This window comes from Xenopus laevis, chromosome 3S (genome assembly GCF_017654675.1).
Source record: "Xenopus laevis strain J_2021 chromosome 3S, Xenopus_laevis_v10.1, whole genome shotgun sequence".
In the NCBI taxonomy this organism is placed as follows: domain Eukaryota; kingdom Metazoa; phylum Chordata; class Amphibia; order Anura; family Pipidae; genus Xenopus; species Xenopus laevis.
Window position 1 is genome coordinate 17875012 of NC_054376.1, and position 25912 is coordinate 17900923.

At 42.3% G+C, this 25912-nt stretch overlaps 1 protein-coding gene across 1 annotated transcript in view; it reads left to right on the top strand.

The window, feature by feature from the left end:
- The window catches only part of gabra1.S (gamma-aminobutyric acid (GABA) A receptor, alpha 1 S homeolog), a 110072-nt gene that overhangs the window by 21145 nt on the left and 63015 nt on the right, over positions 1 to 25912 (top strand). The window contains exon 3 of the mRNA XM_041588044.1: positions 20569 to 20678. Within this exon, the coding sequence (XP_041443978.1) occupies positions 20569 to 20678 (110 nt within the window). The remainder of the gene's footprint in view (positions 1 to 20568; positions 20679 to 25912) is intronic.

Genomic DNA, 25912 nt, shown 5'->3' on the forward strand with positions numbered 1-25912 from the left:
TCTCTCAGAATACACATTAAGGACTATGTTGATATAATTTACAGAATGAAGAACACCTTGTTCCAGAAATTATTTATTGGGGCACTGGACTAAAATATGTGTACCTTCTATGTTGTACCTTCACAAGACTGGAGGGAGGGGGGGGTGGTCAAAAATAAAGTTTTCAAACTCTTTGAATCAGGACTCTTTACAGCAGAATTATATTTAGGTAATCTGTCCATCACTGGTCACAAGTGTACTTGTTATGTCGTTGTTGCTGTGTACTTGTAATACTTGTAACATAATGATATTAGAGTTAGAAAGAAGTTTAAAGCACATTATGTTAATACTAGCCTAGTAACTTTAGTATGATTAATTATTCTAAGACAATTGGAGGGTGTCTACTCAAACATGCAATAACTTATTGTAATAAAATTACCTGGTGTGCGGCAGCGTGGACGGCCGCCACGCCGCCGCGCTCCTGGTCCGGCGCCATCTTGATTCTTCTAGGGCGTGTGCGGCGCGCCTGCGCGCCTCTTAAAGGTACAGGCGCGCTGGCGTGATTGCGCCAGCTCGTATTGACGCTCGCAATTTCGAATGTATATAAAGCCCATTCTGACCCCCAGCCAGTGCCCGTGATAGAATCTTGATTCTGGTGGTTCCTGAAGCCTTGTGCTGTCTGTTCCTGTGAAATTTGTATCTGCTATTCCGGTTTTGATCCCTACCTGTTCCTGACTATTCTGATATCCGAATCCTGACCTTTGCCTGCATCTAGACTACTCTTTCTGCCTGACCCCATCTGTTTGATGATCCTTGCCTGCCTGACGATTCTTGATATCTGCCTGCCTCGACCCTGCCTGTCTGACGATTCTCTTGCCTGCTCCATTTGTACCGTGACCTTCGGCCCAAAACACTTTCTACCTGCCGTGCCCCTCTGCTAGCCAGAACATCTCGCCTTGTACCCCTCGTTAAGTCCAGGTGGCACGCAAGTAAGCTAAGGGCTCCTCCCGAAGCCCAACGGTGGTCACACTACTGGTGAAGCCGAGCCGAGACCAGGGTACTTGGCACCTGTTCTGGTATTGGGTGACATTATCAAGGGCCATGAAGGATGATGGTCATGAAGCTGCTGCTGTCTCTGCTACACCTCAAACTTCCACTGAGATGTTGCTCACTACATTGCTGCAACGTATGGAGGAGCAAGAGCAAAAACAGAATTATTTGATTCAAGGGTTCCACAATCTGACCCGCCAGTTGGGGCCTTCGCAGCAGCCGCCTAATCCTGTTCCTGTACCTCCTGTGGGTTCTTCTGCCAGTGGGGGTAACTCATCTAAACCCCATGAACCCAAGATTGTGTTCCACGAAAGGTTCAGTGGGGATCGCACTAAATTTTTCGTTTTTAAAGAGGCTTGTAAGCTGTACCTTAGTTTCTTTCCTCATTCTTTTCAATCTGATGAGGAGAAAGTAAGGTTCATAATGACCCTGCTTTTGGGTGACCCCCAAATTTGGGCCCTCAAGCTGCCGTCTTCAGACCCTGCTCATTATTCCCTAGACACCTTCTTTAACAGCATGGCCATTCTTTACGATGATCGTAAGTTGCGCCACGGGAAAAGGGATGCGGAGGTGTACTGCACCGAATTCCGCTGGTGGGCAGTGGAGACTGGGTGTCAGACTTACCGAGCAGGAGGGAACCACTGGTGTTGAGGAAGACAACCCTTACAGCCCCTTTTCCAACACACCCTCAACTAGGTACAGAGGGAGGTTAGAGCAGGTGAGGTATGGGAGCCTGTAAGTCTTTAAGAGGGAACACCGACCTCGTGAAGTACTTTCCGTGCTGAGTCTTGCGGCTGCAGATGAGTACAGAGAAGGGTGAATTAATGGTGTAAACAGCTGTGGCAAGAAACTGTAGGAACATGCGTGGATTTCGGCAATCACCTTAATGTCAATCGCAGGTGAACGTAACCTAAATGGGTGAAGGTCAGCGCAGACAGATAGGAATGGTCACAATCACAGCAATATACACGAGCCAGATGGGTGTCCCAGTAAAAGACAGACGATATTCAGAAACAGGATCCACAAGGGTTAATCTGAGGCGTAGTCGGTAGGCAAGCAGGGTTGGCAACAATAATCAAGTCCATGCAAAGTTTCAGGGGTTAATGCAGTAGAGCGTAACAGGGACAAGCAGAGTCGGCAACAGGGAATCAAATCCAAGCAGAGGTTTCAAGGGTTAATGCAGGAGAGTAATCAAGGCAATAGCAGGGTCGGCAACAGGGAATCAAAGTCCAAGCAAGGGTTCCAAGGATTAGGATAAGGAAAAGTCGAGGCAAAAGCAGAGTCAAACCGGAATATCAAATAAGAATTAAGTTACTCACTTAGAGTTTTAGCCAGAAAACGATGTCCGAGCACTGGGGAGATCTCTGCGCCGCAAGAAGTAGGATCCCCTACGTCATCACGCTGCGTCAATCGGCACCCCTGCGCCAGCGTCATGACGCACACGTCATGACGTCACTGACCCGCATCGGTGGAACGCAAAGCGCAGAAGAGCGACATCGCGCGGACTTCAGGCAGCGGTAAGCTCCTGACACTGGGTGGAATGATTTGGCTCTAAGGAGTCAATTCCGGTTGGGGTTATCCGATTCTGTAAAGGATAGTCTGGTTAATTATCCCCTGCCTTCTAACCTGGATGGTCTCATGTCCCTCGCCATCCAGGTAGATAGAAGGCAAAGGGAGAGAAGGGGTGAGAGGAGTACAAACTTCTCTGGGGTTACCAATATAAGATCCAATGTGGTGACCAATGTGAAATCTCCTAACCCCTCTGTGCCTCTGCCTCAGGAGGAGCCTATGCAATTAGGCATATCCCACCTAACTCCTGAGGAAAAGGCACACAGGCGTTCCATGGGTCTCTGTATGTACTGTGGTGAAAAGGGACATTTTCTGAACCAATGTTCTAAGAGGCCGGAAACTCCGAAGCCTAAATGGAGAAGGGGAGCTTCATTTGGGTGCAGGAGTTTCCTCTCCCCAATCTGCCTCTAAAGTTTTGTTACCAATTAAACTAACTTGGCCTACGGGCTCTGTTAAACTGTCCGCATTTGTGGATTCTGGGGCGGAGGGTAATTTTCTGGATACTGCTTTTGCAGCTAAATTCTGTATCCCTGTAGTTCCTCTAAGTGCCCCCATGAGAATAATGGCTGTGGGCAGAAGACCCTTAGGGTCAGGTGTAATCTCTAAGGAGACGGTAACTCTTTCCATGTGTGTTAATAACTTGCATTGTGAGGAGATAGCTTTTTACCTCATAGAGGGTGCTTCCTCTCCTCTTATTTTGGGGTTACCGTGGCTCCAGAGGCATAACCCTCTGATTGACTGGGTCTCAAGGGAGGTGGTTCAATGGGGTACTATGTGTGGTGGGGTATGTTTTCCCTCTGTAGTTGCAACTACTTCACTTGAAGGGTTACCTGCTGCATATGCAGACTTCGCTGATGTCTTCTCTAAAAAGGCAGCAGAAACCTTACCCCCACACCGGCAGTATGACTGCCCAATAGATCTGGTCCCTGGGTCAACTCTTCCTCGTGGTAGAACCTATCCTCTTTCATTGCCCGAAGACCAGGCAATGAAAGAGTATATAAAAGAGAACCTAGAAAGGGGTTTCATCAGACCTTCTAGTTCCCCTGCGGGGGCGGGCTTCTTTTTCGTTGGGAAAAAAGATGGTGGTCTTCGCCCCTGTATTGATTATAGGGGGCTTAATAAGATTACCATAAAAAATCGCTATCCTCTCCCTCTAATTTCTGAACTTTTAGATCAAGTTAAAAATGCAAAAGTCTTTACCAAGCTTGATCTTAGGGGGGCTTATAACTTGATTCGAATCAGGGAGGGGGATGAGTGGAAAACAGCGTTCAACACCAGGGATGGCCTCTACAAGTACTTGGTAATGCCATTCGGTCTTTGTAACGCCCCTGCAGTGTTCCAGGAATTTGTCAATGACATCTTTCGGGACCTGCTGGGGATATTCGTAGTGGTCTATCTTGATTACATTCTTATTTTCTCTTCTAATCTAGTTGAACACAGGAATCATGTTTGTGAGGTTTTACGTAGACTGAGAGAAAATAATCTGTATGCAAAACTTGAGAAGTGTACTTTTGAAGTTACCTCTGTTCAATTTTTGGGTTTTAACATTTCTAACAGGGGTCTTGAGATGGATCCAGGGAAGGTGAGAGCAGTCCTGGAATGGACCCAACCCCTTTTTTTACGAGCAACCCAAAGATTCCTCGGTTTTGCAAATTATTACCGCCAATTCATCAAGAATTTTTCCCTGGTAGTTGCCCCAATCACCAACTTGACCAAAAAGGGTGCTGACCCTAGTATTTGGCCCCCAGAGGCAGTTCAAACTTTCGAACACCTCAAAAAAGAGTTCAGTTTTGCAGCATCCTGATACTGCTTTACCATTCATTGTGGAGGTAGATGCCTCTGAAGTGGGTGCTGGGGCAGTCCTTTCCCAAAGGCACCCGATTACCAACAAGTTACATCCCTGCGCCTTTTTCTCTAGGAAGTTTTCGCCTGCAGAGGCAAACTATGATATTGGGAACAGGGAATTGTTGGCTATCAAGTGGGCCTTTGAGGAATGGCGGCATCTACTTGAAGGTGCTAAACATATGGTAACCGTATATACAGACCATAAAAACCTGCTTTACATTGAATCGGCCACACGGCTAAACCCTAGGCAAGCTAGATGGGCATTGTTCTTCACCAGGTTTAATTTTTCTTTAACATATAGGCCTGGATCTAAAAACACCAAAGCTGATGCACTCTCTAGGAGTTTTGAATCTACCTCCTCTGACTCTAGTGAGTGCATCCCCATCATTCCTAGGGAGTTGATTGTAGCCGCATTGGATTTTGACCTCTCCACCTTGTTGTCCCCTGTCCAATCTTCTGCTCCTGCAGACACTCCTTCTGGGAGAATGTTTGTGCCTGAGGAGTTGAGGGAACAAGTTCTCGAAGAGGTTCATAACTCCAAAATGGCTGGGCATCCTGGCATTTCCAAAACTGTTTCTTTGTGTGGTGGCCTTCTTTTAAACAGGATGCTAAGGTATTTGTAAATTCTTGTCCAATTTGTCAAAGGTCTAAATCCTCTCGTCAATTGTCACAAGGTCTGTTGAATCCATTACCAATCCCTGAGAAGCCATGGTCCCATCTTTCGATGGATTTCATTTTAGATCTGCCTCCTTCCCAGGGTAAAACTGTAATTTGGGTGGTGGTGGATAGGTTTAGTAAAATGAGCCATTTTGTTCCCCTTCCACACCTCCCTTCTGCCAAAACCTTAGCCGATCTGTTTATCTCTCATATTTTCAGGTTACATGGGTTCCCTGTTAACATTGTATCTGACAGAGGAGTTCAGTTTGTCTCAAAGTTTTGGAGAGCTTTCTGCTCGTTAGTTGGGATTGATTTATCCTTCTCAACTGCTTACCATCCCCAAACCAACGGACAAACGGAAAGAGTGAATCAATCCTTTGAGCAATATCTCAGGTGTTACGTTTCTGATAACCAGTCCTCTTGGGCTGAATTGTTGCCCTGGGCAGAGTTTGCCTACAATAATGCCACTCACTCCTCCTCTGGGGTGTCTCCTTTCTTTATTGTAAATGGGCTACATCCAAAAGCATTTTCTTTTTCTGGTTTAGATTCCTCTGTACCCTCTGCTAATTCCTCTGTCAATCATTTTTCTAAGGTTGGGGCCCAAGTTCATCATTCTCTTTCTTCAGCTTCCTCTGCTCAAAAGAAAGCTGCAGATAGATCTCGTAGAGTGGCTCCTCAATACAAAGTGGGAGATTCTGTTTGGCTATCTACCAAAAATATTAAGTTGAAGATCCCCTCTCTCAAACTGGGGCCCAGGTTTATTGGTCCATACCCAATAACTGAAATAATCAATTCTTCTTCTGTTCGTCTCCAATTACCTGCAGAGTTTAAAATATCTAATTCTTTTCATGTTTCTCTTCTAAAACCAGCCATTCAAGTCCGGCATATTCCTGTTCCTCCCCCAGTGTTAGTCGAAGGTCAGCCTGAATTTGAGATCCAGGAGTTCCTCGATTCTCGTCTGGTACGGGGTAACTTCAGTACCTTATTAAGTGGAAGGGCTATGGCTCTGAGGAGAACTCCTGGGTCTCAATGATATGATGATATCAAAGCTGATCAACTCAGGAAGAAATTCCATCAAAAATTTCCTGGGAAGCCTGGGGGTCCAGTGGCCCCCCCTAGAGGGGGGGTAATGTAATAAAATGACCTGGTGTGCGGCATGGACGGCCGCCACGCCACCGCGCTCCTGGTCCGGCGCCATCTTGATTCTTCTAGGGCGCGCGCGGCGCACCTGCGCGTCTCTTAAAGGTACAGGCACGCTGGCGTGATTGTGCCAGCTCGTATTGACGCTCGTTTTGGCGCCAATTTCGAATGTATATAAAGCCCATTCTGACCCCCAGCCAGTGCCCGTGATAGAATCTTGATTCTGGTGGTTCCTGAAGCCTTGTGCTGTCTGTTCCAGTGAAATTTGTATCTGCTATTCCGGTTTTGATCCCTGCCTGTTCCTGACTATTCTGATATCCGAATCCTGACCTTTGCCTGCATCTCGACTACTCTTTCTGCCTGACCCCATCTGTTTGATTACCCGGTTTGACCCTTGCCTGCCTGACGATTCTTGATATCTGCCTGCCTCGACCCTGCCTGTCTGACGATTCTCTTGCCTGCTCCATTTGTACCGTGACCTTCGGCCCAAAAGACTTTCTACCTGCCGTGACCCTCTGCTAGACAGAACATCTCGCCTTGTACCCCTCGTTAAGTCCAGGTGGCACCCCAGTAAGCTGAGGGCTCCTCCCGAAGCCCAACGGTGGTCACACTACTGGTGAAGCCGAGCCGAGACCAGGGTACTTGGCACCTGTTCTGGTATTGGGTGCCGGCCGTGACACTTATTATGACTTGTGTATGTTGCTGTGTAAAAGATTCTTAAAGATAAAAACAATATCTGAGCAATTTCCTTTAAATCTGTTAAATAATGTATTGCTGTAAAACAATCATGTTATGAAATGATATTACTGTATCGCTGACATCGGTGATACATTACTCATCAGCAATGATGGATATTAGGCAGTTCATGCAAAGTTGCTAAACTTCTCAAACCTTGGTTGCTAAACTCAAACCTTAGATCACTGCAAGGAATTCCTTTATCCTGATTCCTTATCCATTGGGACCTTTACATTACAAGCAATATCACCTGAAAAGATACCTCCAATATGCCACTCCTACGTTGGAGCTCATGACTGATCTTTCTAGCTCAACCCTACACTCTTGGATGCACATTTATCAAGGGTTGAATTTCAAATTCATGTGATTTTTTTAAAACTCCCATAAACTCCCATAAATTTGAAATTCGAAATGTATTAATAAAATCTATTTTTTTCAACTCAGGCGAATTGAAACAACCCAAAAACTCGAATCGAATTTGATTTGAATGTAAAAAACTAACTTGGTTCCAGTTTTTTTCTCTAAAAAAAACCTTGAATGTCAGGAGGGCTGATTGATCCCTGGCCCTCCTCCATTGACTTATACAGTAATTCGACAGGTTTAAGGTGGCAAATAGTCGATTCGAGTTCTTAAAGGGCCAGAGTATGATAAATCTCGAAATTCAAATTTGAATTAAAACTCAAATCGAGTTTGGATATTTCACAATTCGATTTTAAGAGTCTTGACCAAAAAAACTATTTGAAAATTCGAATATTCACTTTGACCCTTAATAAATCTGCCCCCTTGAGTGTACCGGTATGGGAGCTACACCTACTGTAACTCATTCAACTCATTCAAGGGGCCCAGTTCCCGGAGTTCATCAAGGGCTTCCATGCCCTTGGGGCCTTTCCTTTCCTTTACTGGGAACATGCCCAGGTTCCTTGTTCCTCAGGTGGAGGCCAAAAAGGTAGTGCCACTTTTGACAGAAAGACCTACAAACAAACAGCAAATGAAAGCCGCTGCAGTAAAGGCCTGACAGAGCATTAAAAGGGAGGAACCCCAGAATCTGTTGATGTCCATAAGTTCAAGACTTCAGGCTGTCCTTGCCAGCAAAGGGTTTTCAACCAAGTATTAGAAATGAACATTTTATTTTCAGTTTTTTAATTTGTCTAATTATATATATAACTTACACATTATAATTCAGCATCAATAAAGTATCATAGTCTTATTCACGTAAAAGTCTTTTACTTTCCACACATCTGGATCATCTGGGTTTTCCTTCTCTATGGAATGTTCTGTTTCCTCTTTTTCTTAATTTAGGTCAGAATGGGCTCATAGACTACAGTGTATCGCTGGGAGCTGGTGTCATAATTAAAGAACAGATTTATTCACTTTATTGGAAATTGTACTGCAGCATACAAAATGCTTATGAGTATAATATTACATTGAAATCTCATATTACATTCTGGAGTAATTCAATGATTATTTTCCCTGATTGCTCCACTGGGCAATCAGGGGCACTGATTTTTAATCATAAGAATATATAAGTGCCATTATATGTTTTATTTGTCTATAAAGGCACAGAAATGTCATGCTTATTGCTTAGTTCAGTATGAAAGCTCAACTAAAAGAGGAGAATTCCTACCATACTTACGTAATTCTCTTTTCCTGGCCACATATCAGCATTACAATTGGGAGGCTCCTCCAACAATTTCCTTTGTGTGCCCTGCTCTGCATGTTTGTGCCCTGCTCAGCATGTGTGTGTGCCCTGCTCTGCCTGCTTGTGCCCTGCTCTGCCTGTGTGTGCCCTGCTCTGCCTGTGTGTGCCCTGTCTGTGTGTTCTCTGCTCTGCCTGTGTGTGCCATGCTCTGCTTGTATGTGCCCTGCTCTGGCTGTGGAACATACGCCTGGTATTTGTTCTGGGGGTTTGTTTGCATTTATAAATAAATTAAAATAAATTATTGTTAGGGGCCCTAAGGTGTTTAAGCTGGGGGTGCTGTGTTATCCAAGGGGAAGAGAAGGTATAGATATTTAAGGGTCTTAATATGACAACTTTTTCACATATAAGTGATATCCCTGCAGTAAGCACCAACCATATGGTTTTTTGGTGTGCTACCACAATTACTGTGGACATGATCTTGTGGTTACATGGGTGTGGTTTAAAAACAGGGAGTGGTCAACACTGGCTTCCATTATCAGCCCTCCACTATGTAGACTGGAAAAATTTCGGCCCTCAGTACCAAAGAAGTTGGACAGCACTGCTTTAAATGATGCTCTAGAACCCACCTACCCAAGCTTCTAGTTGAAATGGGGTGGGGAATGCTGATATGGAGAGTGACCAGGAAAAGAGAATTACGGTAAGTATTGTAGGGATTCTCCTCTTTCCTGGCCACTCCATATCAGCATTACAATCGAGTATACCAAGCCATGCACTCTCCAACTGGGTGGGAAAAAACCACAAGGCACCATAATTGCTGAAAAAACATTTACTGAGAAGATAAGGCAAGGTGGGCTCCTGCAGCAAGTTACTTGAGGAAGACAGGTCCAGCTGACTTATGAAGGTTCGAGCCGAGGACCATGAAGCTACTTCACAAATATATGGTGTAGGGAGCCCTAGTAGAGTGAGCCATCAGACCCTCTGGTGCTAGCTTGCCCTGTACTTTATAATCTTTAGAAATGCACAAGGACACCCATGATCATGGTTGAAGTGCCAGTGGCTTGACCCCTCCTGCTGCCAGCTGGAACAACAAAAAAATTCTTTCTCAAATGAAAAGCCTATACCACTTCTGGAAGAAAAGCATTCACCAGCTTTAATATTACTCTTCTATCATGCAGATAAGAGATTTGCCCTTGATCAGAGGAGAGGGCCTGCAACTCTCCTACTCTGCAAGCCAAGGCTATAGCCAATAAAAACTCTTGAGAGTAAGGTGCCAAAGGGTAGTCAACTCCAAAGGCTCAAACGGGGGCATGGACAAGGACTTCAGCACCAAAGGAAGATTCCAGGTGGTAGGTGTTTTAACCATGGAGGCTGAACCTTGAGAGACACTTTCTAAGCGCTGTTGGGTCTGCTGACCAGGATCTCTCTGACAGAGCTGAGAGGGCAGAGGCATGAACCTTCAAGGTTCTGACCTGAAGACCTTTATCTAGACCGGCCTGAAGAAAACCCAGGACTTGAGGGAGAGTGTCTTCATTCCATGAATATCCATTTTGAGTACACCAACACTGAAAAGTTTTCCAAACTCTGTAGTAAGTGGATAAAGTGGATGGCTTTCTAGCCTTCAGTAGGGTTTCTATGACAACTTGAGGAAGCCCTAAATTTGCCAGTCTCTTGAGAACTTCCAAGCCTGTATGGATAGGGCTACTGGATTTGGGTGGAGAAGAAGCCCTTGGCTCAGCAGATCTCTCCTCCTGGGAAGGGGCCATGGAAGAGCTGTGGCAAGTTTGATAAGCAAGGGGTACCACAGTCTGCGTGGCCAGTTTGGTGCAATCAGGATCAATTCACTCTTGTCCTGGATGAGTTTCTGAAGAACTTTCAGGATAAGGGGAAACAGAGGAAAAACATACCAGACCAGACCGAAAGACCAGGTCTGAAGCAGAGCTTCCGACCCCTGCGCTGAAACTGGAAGCTTCGCATTGAGATGAGATGCCAGGAGATCGACTTCCGGAAGACCCCATCTCTCTACCAGACTCTGAAAGACTTCCTGGTTCAACGATCATTGGTGACTCAATATGATGTGGCGGCTCAGGAAGGGTGCCTCTTGATTGTTTACTCCCGGGAGGTGTTCTGCAGTCAGTCAGCGCAGGTTGTTCTCTGCCCAGTGGATGATGGGCTGGACCTCCTGAAGAAGAGTCATGCTTTTGGTCCCCCCCCCCCTGACAAAGGCCACAGCTGTGGTGTTGTTTATCAGGAGCTTGACTGTGTGACCCTGCAGAACTTTGGCAAAATAGAATAATTTCGCTGCCTTTATCTCCAGGATGTTTGAAGGCACATTTATCTTGAAGGCTATTTTCCCTGTTCTCATTGTGAGCCCAATCAGCCCCCCCCCCCAGCACCAGGTTGAGGCATCGGTAACCAATACTTTCCACTGATATTGGGACAAAGGAAAGCCTCTCCCTAGGTTCCTTTCCAAAATCCACCAGTTGAGCGAATCTTTAAAGGGTTGAGGAAGAAGAATCACTTGGTCCCAGTCTTTCTCTTTCTTGTTCCACTGGTCCAGGAACAAACATTGGGCCAGCCTCATATGCCATTTTGGTGACTGGGATGGTCGATGCCATGGTACCCAGTAACGGGCTGAAACTTGGTCTATTGTCAAGAAACTCGAGGCTAAGCTGGGGGGAAGAGATATTAATTTTCCGTGGTGTTGAACCAAGCCCCTAGATAATTCAGGGATGGGGACAATTGACTTTTCTCCCCATTTATCAGCCACCCATGGGACTCTAGGAAGTTGATGACTTGTTTCCGATGCCTGAATAGGGTTTCCTTCTCTCTTGCTAACAGGAGGATGTCATCCAGGTAGTGCCATATGGAAATTCCTTCCAGTCTGAGGGTTGCAATCAAGGTGACCAAGATTCTAAAATACTCTTGGGGCGGTGGCCAAGCCAAAGGGCAGGCACCAGAACTGGAAGTGCATTCCTGCAACAGCAAATCGAAGGAATCGCTGGTGCTGGGCTGCCACTGGTATATGCAGGTAGGCATCCCTGAAGTCAGTGAAAAGAAGCCAGTCCCCCGGGAGTACTGCCGCAATAATTTTAAACGTTTGCACCAGTTTGCACTTTGTTGACCAGCTTTAAGTCTAGAATGGGTCTCCATCCCCCTGAACTTTTCCCTACCAGGAACAGCACAGAGTTAAACCCCATCCTCTGCTCTGCCACTGGAACCGGAGTCACAACTTCTTCTATCAAACATTCAACCATTACAAGTAATGATCCAAAACCTCAGGAAGTGACAAAATGAAAAAAAAAAAAATTCTGTAGGCATGACAAGATACTCTAGATGATACCCTGTTGTCAAGATGTCTAAGATGGAGGATAGCCATGTGTGGAGAAAACCTGCTAACCTTGCTCCCGCCTTCCCCTTCCTGGACAAATAGTCAGGTTGACTTTTTGGAAGGCTGGGAGGGCTTTGGCTTGTCTCATCTGGTGAAGGCAGATTGCCCCTTCCTCCAAGAAAAAGGTCTTCTCCTGCTGACCTAGATGATTGCTGGCCTGTCCTGGATCTTCCTGAGTTGCAAAAAATAGAGGATTTTAACTGTGTAGACCTCTGCTTCCATTTCTCTTGGGGAAGAAATAAGTTTTTTCCCCCTCAAAGCCTTTGCTATAACATCATCCAACTTGGATCCGAAAAGGCACGAAGGCAGAGTGCTCAAATTCATTTGGGATGAGCTACTGCTGGCTTACATGCTACTCCTGCCACCAGAAAACCCTATTTGAGTTCTGATTCTACCCATCTGTCCATGGGGTCTCTTAGGGCAGAACTGTCATCAATCGGCAGGGTAATCTTTTTTGCAAAGTGAATAACTGCTGGATCTCCCAAAGGGGCAGTGACCCAATCCTTGACCTACGAATCCTTAAATGGATACTACTTGGATAACCTTGTCCTTTGAGAGAAAAAGGAGACCTTCTTAGTGGCCTTCTGCCACTCAGATTTGATAAGGTCAGAGACCTCTTGAAAGAGGAAAACAAATGACGAGTCTTAGCAGGAGATGGCAGAACTTTGAGGGATATAGATGCCTCTCCCTCCTCTTCCACTCCCTCCCTCCCTCTTCTTCCACTCCCTCCCTCCTCCTCCACTCCTAGTGTCTGCTTCACAGCCTTGATAAGTGGAGTGACCAAGGAGAGATTGAATGAGTCCAACAGGGCATCAGAAAGTAAATCAGGAGAACATCATCCTCAGAGGAGTCTTCGGGTGCATCCCAGGCATAACCATCAGGCTGAGAATCTAAGCCTTGTCTTTCCTCCTGAATTCCAGAGACACAAGGCAGAAGACGCAGAAGCTGAACTGCAGATATCTCTCCAAAAAGATCTGCAAAACTTTTTGTCTTGAAGATCCATTTTCTGGCCAGCTGAAAATAAGAGAAGAGAGAGAGGGATTAAGAAAAACTTGAAAGAAAAGAAAAACATAGAATATAGAAGGAGCGACCTACCTAGCTTGGAGGGCAGAGGCACCTGAGGCTGAGGAATCCATGAAGAGAAAGAGATTCTGGCATCTTCTGGCAAAAACTAGAGGAACCCAGAGAGGTAGCGCACTTCCTCCCTCACCGCTGCCCTACACATAATGGCCGCCACGCTCCTCATGGACGATGCAGAAGAGCGGATCCTTGGCACAACGTGACAGATGTGAGAGAGCCACCCTATTCAACAGGAGGCAGCTGAAGGGAGCCATACAGTAAAAAGAGTAAGAAAGAAAAAGATTCCTTATAGCACAAGCAACTTTACAAGAATCATCTACATGACACATCTCCATATGACCAGGGTTCCTGGGGCAACCTCTAGTACACCAGGGGGCCAGACCCGTCCCAGTATGCCTGCCAATCCCAACTTTCACAAGGAAGGGAGGAATGTGAAAAGCACTCTGCCACCATTCACCAAAGGAAGCTTACAACTATCAAGGGAATATGGACCAAACTAGGAAGGACCCTTTGGTCAGTCTGAGCAAGGACAGAAAGAAAAAAGATAAGGGAGGTGGGCTCTAGAGGATCATTTAAAGGAGAAGGAAATGCTAAAATTAATCAAGCTTTATCAGAAAGGTCTATATAAATAAACCCACTAACCCTCAAAGTAATGCTGTCCTCTGTCAAAAGAAATGCAGCATTTATTTCCTTTTATTGAGTATACATGGGCTTCTGTATCAGACTTCCTGTTTTCAGCTTACACCTCCAGGGCAGGGCTTGAGCATGCTCAGTTTGCTCCTCTCCCCCTCCCTTCTCCCATCCCTGCTGTAATCTGAGCTCAGAGCTGTAAGTGATCAGGGAGAGACTCAGGCAGGAAGTGATGTCACACCAAGCTTATATGGCAGCTCCTATCCTAAACAAACAGAGACAGTGTCTAGAGCTGTTTACTCAGGTATGGTAAAGCATTCTGCAGAATAAATATAATGCTCTAGCTTGCATTATTGTGGCTAATCTATTGGCAATAAACTGTCTTGGAGCTTTCCTTCTCCTTTAAAGAGTTTTGGAGGGAGGGCGGGAGAGTTTGGTCTATGGGCGGGGATGGGACGAACCTGCCAATTGTAATACTGATATGGAGCGGCTATATCACTTCTATTAAGACATCATAATAAAAGCCTAACTCATTTTATATTAACATATCACTAGAAATAAATTTACTTCATTTAATTGTGATTTACAGTATTTAAAAGTATATTGTATTGTGTTATTGTTATTGTATTGTATTCTCTCTCCCCGCTGTACTTTTAAAGTTTGTCCACCTGTTCCCTCCCTATCATTCTCCTCATTTGTGGCTCACTGCATTAGGTTCTTTTCTCCTGTTTCACTCTTCATTGCTGTTATATATCGACCACCAGGACCAACTGCACAATTTCTGGACAACTTTGCTGCCTGGCTTCCTTACTTTCTTTCATCTAACATCCCATCCATCATATTACGTGACTTTAATATACCCGTTAAAGGGATACTGTCATGGGAAAAAAACATTTTTTCAAAATGAATCAGTTAATAGTGCTGCTCCAGCAGAATTCTGCACTGAAATCCATTTCTCAAAAGAGCAAAGAGGTTTTTTTATATTCAATTTTGAAATCTGACATGGGGCTAGACATATTGTCAATTTCCCAGCTGCCCCAAGTCATGTGACTTGTGCTCTGATAAACTTCAATCACTCTTTACTGCTGTACTGCAAGTTGGAGTGATATCACCCCCTCCCTTTCCCCCCCAGCAGCCAAACAAAAGAACAATGGGAACGTAACCAGATAGCAGCTCCCTAACACAAGATAACAGCTGCCTGGTAGATCTAAGAACAACACTCAATAGTAAAAACCCATGTCCCACTGAGACACATTCAGTTACATTGAGATGGAAAAACAGCAGCCTGCCAGAAAGCATTTCTCTCCTAAAGTGCAGGCACAAGTCACATGACCAGGGGCAGCTGGGAAATTGACAAAATGTCTAGCCCCATGTCAGATTTCAAAATTGAATATAAAAAAACCTGTTTGCTCTTTTGAGAAATGGATTTCAGTGCAGAATTCTGCTGGAGCAGCACTATTAACTGGTTCATTTTGAAAAAAAACTTTCCCCTATCTGATCACAATATGCTCACATTTCAACTTTCACTAATTCCCTCCTCACCCCCTGCTATTCCCCAAACACGTACTTACCATGACTTGCAAGCTGTAGACGAGTCACATCTCTCTTCTTCCTTTGACTCTCTTCACTCTAATATCTCAGACATCTCTTGTCCTAATGTGGCTACCTCTGTCTACTATAATACTCTCACGACGGCCCTCAATGAGCTCAAAAACTAAACGTGCTAGACCCAAACCACTTCAACCTTGGCATACTGCTCATACAAAAGCTCTCCAAAGACATTTACGTGGACTTGAGCGTCGCTGGCGCAAATCACGTTCAGAATCAGACTTTTGGAGCTACAAATCTGCCCTGCGCTCCTATAACACCAGCCTCTTCCAAGCCAACCAAACATACTTTACTTCACTCATTAACTCCCTTTCTAAAAAACCAGCACAACTTTTCTCCACCTTTAACACTCTCCTTTCCCCTTCTCCACCACCTCCATGCACATCTGTCTCTGCTGAGCACTTCAAAAACAAAATTGACACTATCAGAAGGGACATTACACTACTCAACCCCCCCTCGACTTCCACCACCCTCCCTCCACACTCCCCAGTCTCTCCTGTGCTCCTTCACCCCTGTCACTGATGAAGAAGTCTCAAAGATTTTGGCCTCTTCTCACCTTACCACCTGCCCGCTTGATCCAATTCCCTCAAAACTTCTCCGCAATACCAAAAAACGTACTTCCCTCAAAACTTCTCCGCAATACCAATCCTTGTTTAATCAAAGCCTTAAATCACCTATTTAATCTTTCGCTCTCAACTGGACTGTTTCCTTCTGAACTAAAACATGCTCTTGTCACCCCCATTCTGAATAAAACCCTCTCTTGATCCTTCCAATCTTGACAACCTCCAACCTATCTCTCTGCTACCTTTCATCTCTAAACTACTTGAGCGCCTAGTCTACAACCGACTAACCTCATTCCTCTCTGACAATAACCCGCTGGACCCCCTACAATCTGGTTTTAAGCCACAATACTCCACGGAAACTGCCCTGACTCGACTAATTAATGACCTTTTAACCTCTAAAGCAAACAATCATTTCTCACTACTAATACTGCTTGATCTCTCAGCCACATTCGACACTGTAGATCACCCTCTCCTCCTCCAGTCCCTCCATTTGCTTGGCCTTCGTGACACAGCCATGTCCTGGTTCTCTTCTTACATCTCCAATCGTTCCTTCAGTGTCTCCTACAATGGAGTAGCATCTTCTTCCCTACCTCTTTCTGTTGGGGTTCCTCAAGGCTCTGTCCTGGGACTATTCTCCCTCTATACTTCCTCCCTCAGCAAACAAATCAACTCGTATGGTTTCCACTACCACCTCTATGCTGACGATACTCAGATCTATCTCTCATCTCCTGATCTCAACCCAGAACTCCTAACTCGCGTCTCCTCCTGCCTGTCTGCTATCTCTACTTGGATGTCGCAACACTACCTTAAATTAAACCTCTCTAAAACTGAAATGGTTCTCTTTCCTCCAACTGACACCGTTAACATCCCGGAAGTATCCATCATAGCTAACAATTCCACTATCACCCCCTCTCCCCAGGCCCGGTGACTTGGGGTTATCCTAGATTCTGCCCTGTCATTCACTCCTCATATCCAGTCACTTATTAAATCATGTCACTTCCACCTAAGGAACATATCCAAAATACGATCATTTATCACCCAAGATGCTGCCAAAATTCTTATTCACTCTCTCATCATATCACGGCTAGACTACTGTAACTCTCTTTTAATTGGCCTTCCCCTCCAGAGACTGTCACCTCTCCAGTCCATAATGAACACTGCTGTGAGGCTCATACACCTCAGCAACTGCTCCTCCTCTGCCACGCCATTCTGTCAATCCCTGAACTGGCTTCCACTACATTTCAGAATCAAATTCAAATTAATGACCCTGACATTCAAAGCACTTCATAACTCTGCCCCACCCGATATCTCTGAACTCATCTCTATATACTCACCCAACCGCTTACTACGCTCCTCTACTGACCTGCTACTCAACTCTTTTCTCATTACCTCCTAACATGCTCGCATTCAAGACTTTGCAAGGGCTGCACCCCTCCTCTGGAATTCTCTCCCACGGTCTGTCCGACTTTCTCCCAACCTTTCTGCTTTCAAGAAATCTCTTAAAACGCACTTCTTTCGAGAAGCCTACCCTCACTCTGCTTAACTACCAAACGCAACACCACATACCACATTTCTCACCCACTTAATTCGATGTTGCCCACTCCCACACCTTGTGTATTACTCCCTTTAGAGTGTATGCTCCTTTGCATAGGTCCTTCCTCACCTTTTTGTACCGGTATTGATTGTGATGTATGTAACCCCATATGTTCTATGTATATAATTCATGTTATTTAGTTGTATAATCACATTTACTTTACAGTGCTATGCAATATGTTGGCGCTATATACATAGTAACATAGTAACAGAAGAATAGTGAAAGGAAACCATAGACTGCAGAGCTCTGCTGCGTTAGTGCTTTATTGTTCACACAATAAAGCACTAACGCAGCAGAGCTCTGCAGTCTATGGCTTAATTTCACTATTCTTCTGTTGATGTTAATTGAGGTCTATACGGTGTGACCTTTGGAAGGAGTGCCTACTATTGCAAGGATTGGGGATACGCTGATAATTCGTTTGTTATAGTAACATAGTAAGTAAGGTTGAAAAAAGACACATGTCCATCGAGTTCAACCTTATATTTTTTTAATTAACTACCTATCTGCCAGTTGATCCAGAGGAAGGCAAAAAACCCATCTGAAGCCTCTCCAATTTGCCTTAGAGGGGGAAAAGTTCCTTCCTGACTCCAAAATGGCAATCGGACTAGTCCCTGGATCAACTTGGACTATGAGCTATTTCCCATAACCCTGTATTCCCTTACTTGCTAAAAAGCTATCCAACCCCTTCTTAAAGCTATCTAATGTATCAGCCTGTACAACTGATTCAGGGAGAGAATTCCACATCTTCACAGCTCTCACTGTAAAAAACCCCTTCCGAATATTTAGGCCGAACCTCTTTTCTTCTAATCGGAATGGGTGACCTCATGTCAGTTGGAAAGACCTACTGGTAAATAAAGCATTAGAGAGATTATTATATGATCCCCTTATATATTTATACATAGTCATCATATCACCCCTTAAGCGCCTCTTCTCCAGCGTGAACATCCCCAATTTGGCCAGTCTTTCCTCATAGCTAAGATTTTCAATACCTTTTACCAGCTTAGTTGCCCTTCTCTGTACCCTCTCTAATACAATAATGTCCTGTTTGAGTGATGGAGACCAAAACTGTACGGCATATTCTAGATGGGGCCTTACAAGTGCTCTATACAGTGGAAGAATGACCCCCTCCTCCCTTGAATCTATGCCCCTTTTAATACAGCTCAAGACCTTATTTGCCCTTGATGCTGCTGACTGCCATTGCTTGCTACAGCCAAGTTTATCATCTACAAGGACTCCAAGGTCCTTTTCCATAATGGATTTGCCTAGTGCAGTCCCATTAAGGGTATAAGTAGCTTGGATATTTTTACATCCCAGGTGCATGACTTTACATTTATCAACATTGAATCTCATTTGCCACTTAGCTGCCCAGATTGCCAGTTTGTCAAGATCATGTTGCAAGGATGCCACATCCTGGATGGAATTAATTGGGCTGGATAATTTTGTGTCATCTGCAAACACTGATACATTACTTACAACACCCTCCCCTAAGTCATTAATGAACAAGTTAAATAAAAGTGGACCCAATACTGCCATCATCTGGTATGGTGCTTATGGATTGGAGAAAAGCTGATGTTATTCCAATATTTAAAAAGGGATTACGATCTCAGCCTGGCAATTATAGGCCAGTAAGCTTGACATCTGTGGTGGGCAAATTATTTGAAGGCTTGTTAAGGGATCACATTCAAAATTTTGTCCTAATGAATGGCAAAAAAGAGCAACAATCAGCATGGCTTTATGAAGGATAGGTCATGTCAGACGAATTTGATTGCATTTTATGATGTGGTAAGTAAGATTCTGGACAGTGGGGGGGCAGTAGATGTGATCTATTTGGATTTTGCAAAAAGTGTTTGATACTGTGCCCCACAAACGACTGCTTTCTAAACTAAGGTCTGTTGGGCTTAATGAAGTCGTTTGCACGTGGATAGGAAACTGGCTACAGGATCGGGTACAGAGGGTGGTTGTTAATGGGACATTCTCTACTTGGAGTAAGGTTCTTAGTGGGGTATAAATACATGTTAATAATAATAATAATAATAATATTGTGACCAAACAAGGGAAATCCTGAGTAAATTAAAGATTCTTTTTCTTAGCACCTGCCGTAGGATATTCCCCTAGAGATTGATAGGGGGACCTAACAATTATTTTAAGCAGAAAAAAACATGTCATATTTTAAAAGAGAAATTGCAAATTTGATCAAGTTACATATTGCAGTTCCATGTACATATGTAGCAAATATTATCTATAGAGCTGAAGCCAGTTCTCTTTCTCTCCAATTCTCCAATGCCTTGCAGGCTTCTTAACAACTGTGTTAATCACAGCACTTGCAAGTCTTGGATTGAAGAGGCATGCAGAACCAAAAGCCAGAACTAGAAGTGTAAATAATAGGAAAAATTATCTGCAAATTGCTTTAAACTTACTAGTGGTCATTTGCAATCCATAGAGCATGTTTTTTACCCACAATGCAGCTTTCTGTTGCCATGATTTGAAATTGTAGTCGCCAGGGGGAGATGCACCTGCCCAAGTTGCAGAGGGTGCACATTGTGCACAATTCCCCTTGGATTTTTATGCAAAGCCAATGCAATTGTACAAAATGTCCAGTTGCAGTCGTTAACGTCACTTCACGCATGCACCCCACTTATACCACTGTACCAAATGATGGAGACCACTCTGGGAACCCTTAAGCTACTGTCTAGTTTATAAGTGCCAGTAGCCCCAGTTTTTCCTGTGTCGGTAGTTGGAACTGTGTGAAATTTGCAACAGGAGGTGGAAGGACTGAACTATACCAAGCACAACCACATGGAAGTACAAGGGGCAAATGTTGGCACAGGTCCCTCATCACCTTTTGTATCGGTTACTGGTCACTATGTATGTAATTCTACATGTCCATTTATTGTACAGTGGTGCGTAATATGCTGGTGCTGGTTAGTAATAGTAATAGTAATAATAATAACTTTTTACACAACTGATTGAAGCCAATTGTTAGCCAGAGTGATTCTTAGAATCTGCATAAACAAAGCTAAGGATAAAAATATTTAGCTTTTCATCAGCATCCTTATATATATATATGTATCTGAATGTCTTTTCTTTCCAGATGTGGACAAAGCAAACAAGATGAGATTAGAGACAATACAACTATATTCACAAGAATTCTGGACCGTCTTCTTGATGGCTATGATAACCGCCTAAGACCAGGACTGGGAGGTTGGTTTAAAAACTTTTGGTTGTAAAAGTTAAAAGCATAACAGCGTAACTTCTGTTTGCCAGAGTGAAAAGTCACCTGGTGACAGACTGCAAATGATGATAGTGAAGGTCCCATTTGCTAGCAAATTGGCGTCTGCTAGTGAAATGGCAGTGTCCCTGTGGGTTGCAATGCTGGCGAAAAGCCGCTAGTATTAGCCATTTTGCTCTTTAGTAAATCTGCCCCTAAGGTGTATGTGTATCGAAAAGTAAAGTTAGTGATCACCACAGTCCTCTAGAGTGAAATTCCTCTGTTCTCCATTCATTTCTATGGGATTTTTAAAAGAGTTTTAATCAATGGGTGGAATTGAAAGGTTATCCTTTGATAAATATTGAATGGAGAGTGTTGGAATTTCACTTTAGAGGACTGTGGTTATCTCTAACTTCACTTTTTCATAAAAATACCCCTAAGCCCCTTTCTACCTATTTTATGCTGGTATGAACTACTTTTATTTCTGTTGACATGTTCCCTTGTTGATTTTAGTGGTTAAGTGGTTATCTAACATCAGAAAGTTCAAAGAGGAGTCAAGGTCCTGCACAATTTGTGAGCTCTTAAATTCATGCAAAGCTAATGCTTGTGCTACTGTGAGCATAGTCCTTAAAAATAGATTGTACTCATTTATCATTGTTCAGTGTTTTATTTGTTACGCGCTGTAGACTGAGAATATTGAAGGGTTAGAGAGGCTTAGCCTCCCCAAAGAGACGCCAGTTGCCATATATCAATATATATATTCACTGTAAGTGAATATATTCATGTATATTGTTACCTGTCTGTGCAGCACTGTGTATACAAGTTGTGCTGTATGCATTAAAAAAAGATGGCTTTCCATGGGAGAGCATATATATATTGAAATAACTGAAAAACCATAAACATTTTTAAACCAATTACGAATTGTTTCAGAATATTAATGTCTATATATATATATATATATATATATATATATATATATATATATATATATATATATATTATGTACAGTAACTAAGAAAGCATCTCTGCCTCTCTGTTATTTTAAGAGGCAGTTTGTTCATTAAAGAAAATGGCCAGTTAAACTTCAGAGATATTGCTGAAGCAGATAGCTATGTCATCATTTGCTTTTCAGTGTTTTAGATTGGCTTTTAGAGAGAAGCTTTGCTGTCATTAACTCTTTAGGCCTCACTCCATCTACAGCTATAATGACACTCACCATTGATCTAGCCTTCTTCCCTCTCTTTAATTCAAGAAATGCTTATAAATAATACACAAATATGTTATTTCTATGGTTTAAAGGGGAAATCTATTGTTATTACATTTCTGTTTATATTTGATCCAGTCAATTTAGCCTTTGTCTATATTTATTATGTAAAGACTACATGAGACAGCATCTAGCATCTAGCATCTTCCCTTAAAAGTTAGACTTATAACGCTTTCAATTGCAACTGCAATTTAGTAATTGCTTTAAAAGAAACAACAATTTTAATGAACATGTGTGAGTTATTTTTCATTAATTATGCAGAATGTTATGTTTTGTTGCTTTAAGAGGACACTTTTATTAAGGTGCTATGGCAGAGGTATTTTTTTAAATATTTTATATTTTCAACTTAGGGCTTACAGGTTATTAGTATGGTAGCATGGTGGCATGAGATATTGAGTTTATCTAAAATAGTAATCTCTACTGGATGAAACAAGTTGTGTTTAGCCTTAGCAAACTCTACATAATTTTTCCACTATTGACAGTTTATTACAGGTATGGAATCCGATGTCTGGAAACCCATTATCCAGAAAGCTCTGAATTACAGAAAGGCTGTCTCCCACAGACTTCATTTTATCCAAATAATCCAGATTTTTAAAATTGATTTCCTTTTTCTTTATAATAATAAAACAGTACCTTGTACTTGATCCAAACTAGGATATAATTAATCCTTATTGAAAGCAGAACCATCTCTTTAATTTTACTGTATATAATGTTTATATGATTTTCCAGAAGACTTAATGTATGAAGATCCAAATTATGGAAAGATCCATTATCCAGAAAGGCCCAGGTCCCGAGCATTCTGGATAACAGGTCCAATACTTGTAAATAGTTGGTAAATTATCAGGCTATATCGGTATATCTGATATACCACATATAAAACAACGCCCCTTTAAAAGAGATATCAATTATTTTTCATCATAAAATAAGCGCTTGCTGTTCCCACACCTATTGGCTTGTGTCTATTATTTGACATGATAGCATCTACCTCATATGAATGTGATTCAGAAATCAGAATCACAATAACCCGCAAAGAGAAAAACATTTAAAATATCAGTATTTGACTTTACCTGCCCTGTCAAAGAATTGTAAAGGCAATACATGTCTGTTTTGCCATTGAAATAAAATGTTTCACATGTTGTCAAGCGGACTACGACAGCTGACTTTGGAGCTGGAAAATAATACCGTATCTTCAATGCTAAAGCTGTGGCAAATGTAATGTCTAGAACAGGAAAAGATCGGCACACAGGCATTCAGGTTGCACGATATACCTGCTCGTTTATTGTGTGGAATGCAACGTTTCAGGGTCACGCCCCTTTGTCAAGCATGTGGAAACCGTAGTGCGAACCATACAAATAGAGTGCTCAATTAATGAATTAGCATAAATAATTAACATTAAAAATCAGTTAAAAATTGTTTTAAACAAATGTAGAAAAAGATTAATTACAAAAGTGCAGATTATTATCATAAGATCCCCCAACGTGAGCATATTGAGTGTCCAAGGTGTTGATGGTGTAAAGAACTGTGTTAAGTCCACATTTAAAATGTCAGTATTTAGGCAACATACATCTGAATAAAAGTGAGAGCACTGACTTGGTAAAATATTCCCCACTTACTGGTTACATACTGTATCTTCAGCATTGGTGTCTTAATTAATTGAATTGGTGCTCCTTCTCTGATTTAGTTGATCCAATATGGAGATAAAATACTAAGCTGATGTTTATATGTATTGTAGACAATAATCAGCCCCATTTGGCTAAATGTTTCAAGAACTTTTCTGATATCTCAAAGTTCAACTAAAATATAGAATACATACTCATAAATAAGGTTTGATTGGCCATCTCCAATGATATAAAATGTTGTGGTCCTTGATGTAATTTTAAAGTCTACTGATCCATTATACATCCTATTACTTCACATATACAACTCAACCCCAAACCCTCAGAGTTTGAATTCATGTTCAGTAACAAAATAATATTCCTCTTATAAGTGACCTCTAGCTTATAATGAAAATCTAAAATGATGCCTCATTCAATTTGCAAAAATCCTTTAGCAATATCCTCAATGCATTTATGGGGATGAGATGATCTTCCATGTACAGTAATACAGGTATAGGATCTGTTAACCAGAAACTCATTATCCAGAAAGCTCTGAATTACGAGAAGGCCCTCTCCCATAGACTCCATTTAAAGCTAATATTGAAATCAAAACAGTACAAATTATTTCATCCTAGCTAACATATAATCAATCCTTATTCGATGCAAAACAGTCCTACTAGATTTATGTAATGCTAATAGAAGTGGAAAGAGAGCAATCCAACAAGCAGGTTAACTGCTAAAGTGAAGTTTATTTCAGACTAACTGACAGGACATGTTTCAGGCCCAGAATGATGCCCTTTCTCAAGGGTGCTGGTGACTGGTAGTGTGCTGGGATATACTATATTTCTTTGGATTTATTTAATGTTTAAATATCTTTTTAGTAGAGGTTGAGGCTTATTTATTGAAGGTCTAATTTTAGTGGTTCTAGAGGTTTTTGAAACCATGACTAATCTCACAAACTCTAAAACCATGAATATCATGTAATTTATTAAAACATAAGAATATAAAAAGTATGAATTTTAAAAAGTGCTGAACGATACACTAAAAAAAATACAAAAACCTAAATAAAATCAAGTTTTTTGGACAATTGCTAACGAAAAAAATCCAAAAACCTGTTTAAGTCCAAATTGATTAAAAGAGGTCCAGCACAGCACCATTGGACTTCTACAGGACCTCTTCAGCTTTTATTTGGTGAATTTTGGATAACAGGTTCCATGCCTGTATACGATTGCTGGTCTCAGGTTTTCAGTGAAGTTTTGTCTTTGCCATTTATTTCTTTAGCATTCAAAAATACCAAATTGCTTTTATTGTAAGTTTAGGTAAAATGTAAATTAAAGAAAATTATTTTTTAATGAAAAAACAAATTCATGCAACATAGCTGCAGTTGCCTTGCAACTATCATAAAGACATCATCAATGTACCTGTGTCATCTGAGAATATGGGCCAGGTAACCCATTGTTTTTATGGGTTATTTATAAATGAGACAGGACACAGTTTGGGTGATATTATATGAGACAGGACACAATTTGGGTGATATTATAGGATGTAGTGCTAGTTCAGGTCCCATTGGGCTAAATGCTATTAAGGCTTTTCATGGCAGTTTAAAACTTGTGGTAGTAGACCTTAAGGATATAACTGTATTAAATATAGATCCCACATCACTAAAGTGACCCCACTGGTGTAGACGGAAGAGTTTTGTGTAGTAAAATTAGAATGTTCTACAGAGTACATGCAACTTTTAAAATAAAATAATAAATAACAGATCTGTCCCTCAAGATAATTATTTTATATACTGCTCTTGGAGTCTGTTTATTTCCCATCCACCCATCAAACATATAGCTTAGCACATCTGCTTCCAATTAATGTTATGTTAATAAAATAGCTGTCAGCAGTCAAGTTAATTATGTTAGAACTTCAGTTATTGGTCCATCCAGACATTCAGACAAGTTGCACTTGCTTAGGACTAGAGCAAACATACACTATTACAAATCAGCATTAACTTGAATTTCAGTGACTGTTGGATGTTTTGTTATTATCAGTGCTCAGACATGCGTTGCTGATTCACTTGATGTATGTCAAGGTAAATTGTGCTTTACTCCCATTGTGAGAGATAAGACAAGTAAAGATGTAAAGATGTAAAGATTGCAAAATAACTTGATATTGGAAGTGGCTTCAGAACTGATAATCATGTTTGGATTTCAGTGTGATAAGTTAATTTGATCTCTGACAAAGACTGCAGAAAGTAATCTGCCCCATGAATTGAACAACCAACAGAGTCTAATGTGTGCTGGAAGTGACAGATCTTCTCAGCTGTGGGGATTGCTGTAAATCTGCTGAGAGATATCCTCCACTTCTAAACTGTCAGAAA